Genomic DNA, 11802 nt, shown 5'->3' on the forward strand with positions numbered 1-11802 from the left:
AATTCTTTTAAAAATTAATTTGAGATATTACATATAAATTTTTTTTATTATTTCACGAATACTAATATTTTAATAATTTTAGTTATTAATTTTAACTATATATTTATTTTATGATTGATATTAATGATTAAAACTATTAAAACATTAATATTCCTGATATATTTAAAATTTTTCTAATAATATATAACCTATGCCAATTGCCATGCTGATGACAAAGTATTTGTTACGGCCTGGCCCAAGATCCCTGCGGGTCGATCCGACCCGAGTTCCACCCGGTCCGGCCACGTATCCTGTAACCGACCCGGACACGCGTCCTGTACGGCTCGCACACAGCTATGGGACATTATCCTTTAGGATATGGGCCTGTCCCCATGGGGGGCCCACCACTGACATGTATATAAGGGGAAGACTGGCTTTTCCCCCGAGGTACGTCACACATCACACTACCTTTTCCGCCTGCACATTACTCACGAGGAGCACGGGACATCGGGACCTCGCATCCTTCGATCGACAGTTCACGACCTGACGAATCCCTACCAACATCCCGAATCGCAATTCGAACCGTCCGGTAATCGACCTACCGAACATTGGCGCCGTCTGTGGGGAAAGAGCGGGAACAAGCCGTCTCAGAGGCAAAAACCGCTAAAGCTGAAGCCACAGAGCTTAAGAAGAAGCTCAAAGTGACCAAGGAGCAGGGAAAGAACGCGATCTCCATGACCGAAGATGCCCTAAAGGCTCAGCTAAAGATCGCAGCTCCTGATTTCGACACGTCGGCAATTGGCGTTTTCAAGACTATCCAGGACGGAAAGATTGTTGACATGCCGAGGAAGTGAGATCTTGTAACTTGGGATATTTTGTCATGCATTTACTGAACAACTTATTGCTCGTTTTTTGTTTTGACACTTTATAACTTATGCTTATTCGGTCGTTTGGCCGGGTTGCCGTTTACTATATTTGTTGCCGTTATTTTTCTCGGGGGTGGGCTCATGCCCGTTTTCCCGTTTTATGTTTGTTATGGCTTGGACCGCCATGGTCGTGTTGTCGCCGTCATTGGCTTCGGCCGTAAGGAAGATGGCCCCGGGGTGATCAGTCCCGGTCTGCCGTTTTAAGGTGCGCTCGTGCGCGACACACGTAGGGAAGTAGTAGACAAGTACGAAAATTTTTGATAAGTATGAGTTAATCGTTAGCTAGGCAAATTAATCAATACGGCGAGTATTTGATAAAACAAAAAGGTAAATTATCATGCGAACAGAGCAAGTATTTACTATCTGTTTAGGTTCTCAGGTCGGTGAGTCGTCTGGTCATGAGTAGAACCTTCTTAGGTTACCCGCATTCCATGTTCTAGGTATTTTCTTGCCGTCGAGCCTTTCGAGCTTGTAGGCACCTTTTCCGAGCACCTCTTTAATCCTGTAGGGACTTTCCCAATTTGCTGCCAGCTTCCCTTCTCCCGGGGTCGGCATGCCGACGTCGTTGCGTCGTAGGACGAGGTCTCTTTCCTCGAAATCTCTTCTGAGGACTTTAGTGTTGTAACGCAGGGCTATTCTTTGTTTTAACGCCGTTTCTGATAAGTGAGCCATCTCCCTTGTCTCCTCCACCAGGTCCTTTTCCACCGCTTCGTCCATACCTGCGAGCAGTAGCTGGGGGCTTGGCTCACCGATTTCGACGGGTATCACCGCGTCGACCCCCGTATGTTAGGCGGAAAGGGGTTTCCCCCGTGGCGCTTTGCTCGGTTGTTCGGTAGGACCATAGGACAGAAGCGAGCTCGTCGGCCCATGCTCCTTTCTTGTTGTCTAGGCGCTTCTTTAAGCCAAGTAGGATGACTTTGTTTGCGGCTTCTACTTGCCCATTCGTTTGGGGATGCTCTACTGAGGAGAACCTCTGTTTTATCCCCAGGCCAGAGAGGAATTCCGTGAACTTCTTGTCCGTGAACTGTGTCCCATTATCCGAGATGACGACCTCTGGGATACCGAAACGGGTTATCACCTGCCTCCACATGAACTTCCGGCAGTTGGAGGACGATATTGTGGCCAGTGGTTCAGCCTCTACCCATTTGGTGTAGTAATCAATAGCGACAATGAGGTATTTGACTTGTCCCGGGCCGACTGGGAAAGGTCCCAGGAGGTCAACTCCCCATTGACCGAAAGGTCGAGTGGTCGTCAGTGAACTCAGTTCGGAGGCCGGTGCCTTGTGAAAGTTGGCGTTTTGTTGACACTTTATGCACTTTTTGACAAATTCCTTTGAGTCTTTCATCATTGTCGGCCAATAGTACCCGGCTCGGATGAGCTTCCTCGCTAGGGCTTTGCCCCCGATGTGGTGCCCGCAACACCCCTCGTGGACTTCTCTAAGTACATAGTCCGTCTGGTCGGGGTGTAAACATTTCAATAGGGGCTGGCTGAGTCCCTTTTTGAACAGTTGTCCTTGTATGATCGCATATCTGGCCGCCTCTCTTCTCAAAGTTTTGGCTGCTTTCTCATCGTCAGGTAACTTGCCGAGTTCCAGGAAGTTTATGATGGGGTCCAACCACGAGGGGCTTGACTCCGTCAGATGGAGAGCGACCGTTGGCTCCTTCACCATGCCCTGGATGAGAGACCGGTTACCTGCTCCCGGCTTCGTGCTCGCTAGTTTGGACAAGAGGTCCGCCCGTGTGTTCCTTTCTCTTGGGACGTGTTGGAACGTGACCTCTTGGAACTGACTTGTCATTTCTTTAACCTTTTCCAGGTATTTTTGTAGGAGGGGGTCCCGGGCTTGGTAGCTTCCGTTTACTTGGGAGGTGACGACCTGTGAGTCGCTGCATACCTCGACCTTCGTTGCCCCGACTTCACGTGCTAGTATTAGTTCGCTTAAGAGAGCTTCATATTCCGCTTGATTGTTCGACACAGGGAACTCGAACTTGGTCGATTGCTCGTAGATGACTCCTGCCGGGCTCTCTAAGATGACCTCTGCTCCCCCGGACGTTTGGTTGGAGGCCCCGTCCACGTGGAGCCTCTACCGTGTGCCTTTTTCCTCGGAGGGATCACCCGTTACCTCCACCAAGAAGTCAGCCATTGCCTGGGCTTTGATTGCGTGCCGGGGCTCATATTGCAAGTCGTATTGGGAGAGTTCGATGGCCCAGGTCATCATCCTACCAGCCAAATCAGGTTTTTGTAGTACTTGGCGGATTGCCTGGTCCGTTCTCACGACTATACGGTGACCCTGGAAGTATTGTCTTAACCTTCGGGAGGAAGTTAGGAGTGTCAAAGCCAGCTTTTCCAGTTTGTTGTACCTCAGCTCGGCTCCTTGTAGAGCCCTACTCACGAAGTAGACCGGCTACTGAGCTTTCCCTTCTTCTCTTACGAGCACCGCTGCAAGCGCTTCCTCTGTTACTGCCAGGTAGAGGTATAATGATTCTCCGGCCTTGGGTTTTCCGAGCACCGGAGGTGCTGCTAGAATCTCCTTGAAGTGGTTGAATGCCTCCTCGCACGCCGGGGTCCATTCGAATGCTATTCCCTTTTTCATCAGGTTGAAGAAGGGCAGGGCTTTTGCTGCCGATGCACCTAGGAAACGGGATAATGCCGTTAGTCTCCCCGCCAATCGTTGGACATCTTTGATACAACCCGGGCTCTTCATCTGGAGGATCGCTTGGCATTTCTAGGGGTTGGCTTCCACTCCTCTTTGGGTGATCATGAATCCCAGGAACTTTCCTGCCTCCATGGCAAAGGCGCATTTGAGCGGGTTAAGCTTCATGCCGTGTTGCCGGAGGGACGCAAATACGCCTCCCAGGTCGCTCAGGAGATCGTCTGGCCGTGTGGTTTTTGCGAGGATGTCGTCCACGTAGACTTCCCCTGTCTTGCCTATAAGCTCACTGAATATATTGTTCATCAATCTTTGGTATGTGGCGCCAGCATTTTTCAGACCAAATGGCATTACTTTGTAGCAATAGGTCCCTCCTGGCGTTATGAACGCCGTTTTTTCCTCGTCGGGTCGGTGCATCGGTATCTGGTTATACCCAGAATAGGCATCCATGAAGCTCAGGTACCGGTATCCCGCCGCTGCGTCGACGAGTGCGTCAATGTTGGGTAGGGGGTAGCAGTCCTTAGGACATGCCTTATTGAGGTCAGAGTAGTCTACACACATTCTCCACCTCCCATTGTGTTTCTTCACCAAAGCTACGTTCGACAGCCAGGTTGAGTAGTCCAATTCCCGGATGAACCCTGCTTTAAGGAGGCTGGCCGCCTGCCTGGCCACCTCCTCTGCCCGCTCCTGTGACATCTTTCTCTTCCTCTGGGCCACTGGCTTGGCTTCTTGTTTGACGGCCAGATGGTTGTGACATGAGCTGGGGGTCTATCCCTGGCATGTCGGCTGGCGTCCAGGCGAAGTGGTCGGCATTGGCTCTGATCATCTCCATCAGAGGCTCCTTTAATTCATGGGGAAGGTTTCTGTTTATGAACGTGAATTTCTCGTCCCCATCACCGACCCTGAATTTTTCCAAATCCCCTTCTGGCTCAGGTCTGGGCTTATCTTCTATCCTGGTGTCCAGGTCGGCGAGGAAAACTCCTGAAGCTTCTTTGGACTTTTTCCTGAGAGAGAGGCTGGCGTGGTCGCAGGCAACCGCCGTTTCCAAGTCTCATCTGATAGATCTTACGGATCCGTCATCAGCAATAAACTTCATCACGAGCAGCTTCGTACTAATGGCAGCCCCCAGGTCGTTGATAGTTTTCCTCCCCAAGATAATGTTATAAGCTGTGGAATCCCGTAAGATTACAAAATCTGCCATGACTGTTCTTCGTCTCTGCCCCTGCCCCACGGAGGTCGGGAGCGAGATGGTTCCATCCGGCTTGATGAAGTGGTCACCCAATCCTATCACACCGTGCTGGTGGGTCGACAGGTCGGCGTCTCTCAATCCCAGGGCATCAAAAACGTTTCTAAATATGATGTTTGAGTCTGCCCCCGTATCTACCAGGATTCGTTTGACGAGGCCTGTTCCGATCCTGGCCGTAATGACCATGGGTGGGCTCTCCGGCACCTCATCGAACCATTGGTCTTCTGGGCCGAAGGAGATGGATGGGAGACCCCGGGAACTTCTAGCAGATGAGGAGGAGACCGTTAGGACCTTGGCGTCCTTTTTCTGTGCCGATTTTGACCTTGGGGCGGTATTCCTGGCCGTTACTACGTTTACCACCGTGAGGCCGTGGTCGTCACCCTCTGGTTCTTGGCGTCGCCTTGTTGACCGGGACCTGTCTTCGCTATCATGGTCCTGATTACGTCTCCTCGGCTCCCTTATAAGGTGTGAGAAGTCGGCAAGTTTCCCATCCCTGATTGCTTGTTCCAGGGCGTCCTTTAGGTCGAAGCAGTCTTGGGTCTTGTGCTCGTAACCCTTGTGATAGTCGCAGTATAGGTTCTTGTTTCCCCCCGTCCTGTCCTTCAGAGGTCGGGGCCTCGATAGTATCCCCTTCTCTGCAATCTGTTGGTAAACTTTGGTGATCGACGCCGTGAGGGGGTATAGTTGGTGAACTTCCCGACTCTGGGGACAGGTTTGGGTGCTTTACCTAGACCGCTGTCCCTGGCGTGTTCCTTTGGCCTCTCTCTGCTCTCGTAGTGCCGGGTTTGGTTGTACACGGGTTGCCGTTTATTGGCAGCCACGACCCGGCTAACTTCCTCATCGTTGATGTACTCTTTGGCCACGCACTGGATCTCTTGCATTGTCCAGACGGGCTTTGTGGTAAGATGTTTCCTAAAGTCCTCATTCGAGAGGCCGTTCGTCAGACACAAACTTGCCACCGAGTCCGTCAAGCCGTCGATCTCGAGGCACTCATCGTTGAAGCGATTCAGATACTTCCTGGTCGGCTCCCCGGCTCTCTGGGTCACCCCCAGCAAATTGATCGGGTGTTTAGCTTTGACGATCCTGGTCGTGAACTGAGCTAGGAAGGCATGGCTGATGTCGGAGAATTGGGTCACCGAGCCCTGCGGGAGGTTATTGAACCACCGTATTGCTGGGCCAGCCAAGGTGACCGGGAAGGCGCGACATCTTACCTCGTCACCTACTCCTTCCAAATTCATCCTGGCCTCGAAGGCCGTTAAGTGTTCCAAGGGATCTTGTGTTCCATCATACTTCATGTCCGTTGGCTTGTCAAAGTGTTTTGGCAGCCGGACCTCGAGTACGGAACGGTGGAAAGGGGTCCTCCTATTATCACGGGTCCCTGGGTAGTTCTTCTCGACTCGACGTTCTCCCGACGCACGTCCTCGTCGCCCCTGTTCGATGCGCGTCGCCTCTCGCGTCTGGCGTAGATGATGGGATCTCGACTTCTTCTTCTGGCGCGTCCCCGTCTCCCTGTGCTTTCCGACTCATACTGGGGGCTGGGTGTGCGCCTCGAGCGGCTTCTCGAGCAGGAACTAGTGGGGCTTTGCTCCAGAGTGCGTTGGTCGCGTTCTCTGTCTGCTAGCCTGTGCTCCAAGTCTTGCATCCTGTGGCGTAGCTCTTGCATTATCTTGGCGTGGTTGTCGCCAGTCCCTCCAAAGGGGCGTCTTTCGTGAGTTTGCGTAGTGTCCCTTGGAGGCGACCTCTGTTGTTGTCGAGTTTCCGTCGCAACGGCGCCTCCCCCAGGCACGGGGGCGCGGCCTCGCAGCCTGTCCCAGTTTGGACTAGCACGAAGTCCATGGACGAATCCCACAGACGGCGCCAATGTTCGGTACTGTCACGACCATCACTGGCGCGTCGGGGGCACTGTTACGGCCTGGCCCAAGATCCCCGCGGGTCGACCCGACCCGAGCTCCACCCGGTCCGGCCACGCATCCTGTAACCGACCCGGACACGCGTGCTGTACGGCTCGCACACAGCTATGGGACAGCATCCTTTAGGATATGGGCCTGTCCCCATGGGGGGCCCACCACTGACATGTATATAAGGGGAAGACTGGCTCTTCCCCCGAGGTACGTCACACATCACACTACCTTTTCCGCGGGACCTCGCATCCTTCGATCGGCAGTCCACGACCTGACGAATCCCTACCAACATCCCGGATCGCAATCCGAACCGTCCGGTAATCGACCTACCGAACAGTATTAAACTTTAAAAAACTGAAAAATATATACCCTTATACATATTAACTACAACTAAGATAGATAATGCATTTGAAAAAAAATGGGAGGGAGTGAAGTGAGTGAATCTGAAGAGGTAGAATATATTAATATTTTAAATTTCTTAAAATATAACTCTTATCCCTTTGTAAATTAAAATGATAAATGACGAGAGAAAAAATTTCAATTAAAACAAAAATACAAATACAAATACATGTAGTTTTGTAGTTTGGTCATGACTTCGCGTCAAAACTTTTTGAATTTGTCACTGAAAAGAAAAATTTTTTAGAGAGTGAGAACATCGTCCTCGCAGATTCTTAGTCGGAAAGGGAAATACCATCAAAGTAAAGAAATACTTGCAAATTGAAAGAATTCCATTATATAAGCAGTATTTTTTTTAAACTAATATTTTAGAAAAACTTTATGAAAAATCTTACTTCAAAAAAGTCGTAAGAAATCTTATTAAATTATAAAAACCATAAAGTGAATAGTTTAAGAAAAGAGAAAGGACCACCCAACATGCCTAAAGGCTTTCTGCCCAATAACTTTCCTCATTCATTCTTATCCATCAAATACATAGGCTAAAGAAACAAGGTAATACTTAACTCCATCTGCTTCAACCACCATCACTACACTAGGAACAACCCTCAGCGTCACCACCGCCAGCATGAGGGATCTCTCAGTTTTCAAATACAAACAAAATAATACAAGAATACACAAATAGAGAGTATAGATAGAGAAAAAAAAATAAATCAAATAACAGATAAATGCAATTATACAATTTGACAAATTAATTACAAAATGCACACCCCACTGTAAGAAAAATGAGTTTTAGCAACAATAACATAAAGGACACTATTTCTTTTATTTAAGTTATGTTTTTATAACCATTATATATTTGCTATTAATACTATATATTATAATGACAATTATTATTATTGCAGCAAAAAGATACATAAAAAAAGTTTTTAAAACAAATTTTAGTGGAAATTATATATTTGACACTATTATTATATATTATAATGGCAATTATTATTATTGCAGCAAAAAGATACATAAAAAAAGTTTTTAAAACAAATTTTAGTGGAAATTATATATTTGACACTATTATTATATATTATAATGGCAATTATTATTATTGTCACTAAATATTTTATTTTATTTTATTTTATTTTTATTATTTTCTTCCAGCAATTACCAGACAGAGAGAAAACCTATTCCACCCTAAATCAAGTAACGAAAAGAGAAAAACTCCACAATGGCACAACCTCAAGCACTTCCCTCCATCGCCGAACACCGCTGCAGACCTTGCCATCACCGACAACCGTCCATCATTCAAACTGCATCGTTATTCCTGTTTTTATCCCCTGTCTCAGATCTGCGTTGCTATCTTCGTTTTTTCGTTCGCCTAAGATCTATGTCGTTATTTACGTTCCTGTCGCCAAGGATGAAACGAGAATATGGCGGAACTGGCAGCACTATCATCTTCAAAAGCATCGTTAATGGCGACAAGGAAGTTTGACGCGGAGGTTGAGGAGCTTCTTGACCGGATGCTCGCTGCGAAATTCCAAGCTTGAATTCTTGTTCTCCAAGCTCCTCCTTCTCTGCATCTCTGATACAAGGATTTATACCGGTTCGGAATTCCACAAAATAATTCCGTTGTTAGTATAGTCCAAACCAATAGTCAATCCTCAAATCAAATTAAATTTAGTTTTGTCACAAGTACAAACTCCAATAAGAATTAATCGAAGTATTTAAACTCCGGGTCGTCTCACAAGGAATTGCAATGAAGTGGTCAATTATTGGCTACGAAGGGACAAGGGGGTTTGATTGGTAAAAGGGCAAGAAATTAAATGGGCAAGAATTTAAATGACAAGAAGAGTAAATCGAGCAAGCAATTAAAGGAAGCAAGTAATAAAGAGAGACATTCATGGCAAGAATTGAGAATATAAGCTTTCTATCCTAGTCATACAATGATTAATTCATCTTATTTAGTCAACTCCAACAAATGGAAGAAGGTATCATGTCATCTTCACATAGGGAGAATGTCAAACAAGACTAGTTAATCATGTCACAATAATAAACAAGAATTTATCTCATTACGTCATCCCTGAACGATGGAAGAAGGTATCATATTATCTTCACACTCAGAGAAAGTCTAATAAGACTAGCTAATCTTAATCCAAATGTCCTAATCAACTCCCTAAGTGAATTAGCAAGAGATTAGAGTTAATAGAAACAATACTAGCTAACAACTCTAGATCACCAACATGAGTTGGGTATTCATGACTCAAAATTACCTAATTACTCTTTCCAAGCCAAGAATGCTAAAAAATCTACTCTAAAGCCCAACCAAGCATTTTGTCAAACACTTGGTGGGTATAAATGGAAAACATGGTAAATGTGCAAGAATAATAAAATCTACTAACTACCAATTGCAAGGAAAGTAAATCCACAACTCAAATCATCAATAAAAGAAATATCAAACATCAAATTGCAGTAATTATAAACCAAATCCAACATGAGCATTCATAAACATAAAAGAGGCATAAAAGTAAAATTAACATCACAAACTAAGAGAATAAAAATGTAGAAGTAAGAAATTGTAAAGCAAACAAGATGAAAACAACAATTGAACCTTAGATCTAAGATGAAGATAACCCTGAAAATCCTAATTCTAGAGAGAAGAGGGAGCTTCTCTCTCTAGAAACTAAACTACATGATGCTAAGCTACAAACAATTGCTCCCCCTTTGCTCAATCTTCAATTCTGCATCAAATACCCTCAGAAACAAGTTGGATTTGGGCCTGGGCAGCTCAAAAATTGCCCCCAACGTTTTGCCTTTAAGTGAGTTACGTGCGAGCATCGATGCGTACGCGTGGGTCACGCATGCGCGTCGCTTGGAAAAATTCCTATCCACGCGTATGCGTCATGTACGCGTACGCGTCGCCATGCAACTTCACTTCCACGTGTGCGCGTCTGCTGTGCGTGCGCGTGGATTGACATACTTCAAATCCTTGTTTCCTCATGCATTCTCCACTTTGTATGATTTTCTCTTCATTTCTTTCATCCAATACTTGCCTTATGAACCTGAAATCACGCAACAAACATATCAAGGCATCGAATGGAATTAAAGTGAATTAAAATCACTAATTTAAGGGCCTAAAAAGCATGTTTTTACACTAAAGCACAATTTAAGGGAGAATTATAAAATCATGCTATTTCATTGAATAAATGTGGGAAAAGGTGATAAAATCTCCCAAAATAAGCACAAGATAAACCACAAAATTGGGGTTTATCAATCTCCTCCAATTCTACTGCTGCATGTTCGCGAAAAGGTTCGGCAGTTCTCTTCTCCTCTCTCTCTCTCTCTCTCTCAATTTTATTTTTCAGTAATTTTGAGTGTTTTAGCTTTCAAATTTAAAGATGCTACTGCTAATTTTTGTTAATACTTGTGTTAATTGTGCAACTGGCATAGGATTTCAAATTTGCAGTTGTGAGGAACTCAGGGAAATTGGAATTAGAATATAATAGTAACAAATTCTATGCTTGATCCTTTGCACAATTAGTACTATGCTAATTGAATTTGCATTTTGCAAGATAACTATTCAATTGATTCAGTTTTACATTTAAAGGGATGTGGCACACTTAAATAGCAATTAGCAACAATAATGTAACACCCTACCACATAAAGCTTTACACCTAGGATGTAAAACAGAGGTGGCGAGGCGCTACGACCTCTAAAAGTAAAATTATATATAATATAGATGGAAAAGGTTTTATCTAGGAGCCTTTGAGGAAAAGTTATTGAATGAAATATAAGCAGAACAACGTAACACTCACGATCAGATAAAAGTAGACAGGTGGATAAGATTGAACGAAAAAGATAATATAAATATATAAGATCAGAGTTCCAAAAATGCAATTAACAAGCTCTAGGCTCGGCCTGTGAAGCAAAGATCAATCAGAGTATACATATACATAAATATACACCCCAAAGTAGCCTAAAATAGAAAACCGACAACTTGTTTCTCCGAGTCAACCTTGTTGAGTTAAGAAATTAACTAAATTAATTAATGATGACAAACATTATTTTTGGTAAATTATCTAATAATGTTAACTACTTGAAATTAAGCATTGTAGGCCACAAATCAATTCAGCAGCCCAATACAAAGCAAGCCAAATCTATCTTAGTGGGTGAAAGAACGAATAATTGACGGTTTAGAATTCAGAATAAATTTTCGTTGCAAGTATAGTTTCTAAACCAAGCAAGCATCCTTTCTTACAAACGTTTTGGTTGTCACAAGTAACAAACCCCTTAAAAATTGATAACCGAAGTATTCAAACATCGGGTCGTCTTCTCAAGGAATTGCAGGGAGGTATGTTCTTATTATTGGTTATGAGTTTTGTAAATTGGGGTTTTGAAAGTAAGGAACAAGTAATTTAAATGACAAGTAAAATAAATAAATAACTATAAAATAAACTCTCGGCAAGGTATGAAAATTCGGAAGTCCTATCCTAGTTATTCTTATGAGAATTGAAGTTAATCCCACTTAGTTAACCTTTACGAAAGCAAGGGAAAGTCAAGTGGACTAATTAGTTAGATTCCCCAAGTCCTAGCCAACTCCTAAGGAAAGACTAGAGTTAGTGGAATTCAATTCAATTAGTAGACATAACAATCAATCACGATAAGTTTGATAACTCAAGAGCCTCCAGTTAATCAATTAAAGCCAAGAATATAAAAAGGCTA

General features: G+C 44.8%; 1 protein-coding gene across 1 annotated transcript; it reads right to left on the minus strand.

Annotated features, from left to right (window-relative positions):
• Nucleotides 4604-6093, minus strand: LOC107633200. Its single transcript, XM_016336840.1, has 3 exons — nt 6010-6093; nt 5526-5835; nt 4604-5433 (listed from the first exon to the last, which is right to left on the minus strand). Exons 1-3 carry the CDS (start codon nt 6091-6093, stop codon nt 4604-4606), a joined length of 1224 nt encoding a protein of 407 aa, XP_016192326.1.

The sequence above is a fragment of the Arachis ipaensis genome, chromosome B03 (assembly GCF_000816755.2).
Source record: "Arachis ipaensis cultivar K30076 chromosome B03, Araip1.1, whole genome shotgun sequence".
NCBI classification, from domain to species: Eukaryota; Viridiplantae; Streptophyta; class Magnoliopsida; order Fabales; family Fabaceae; genus Arachis; species Arachis ipaensis.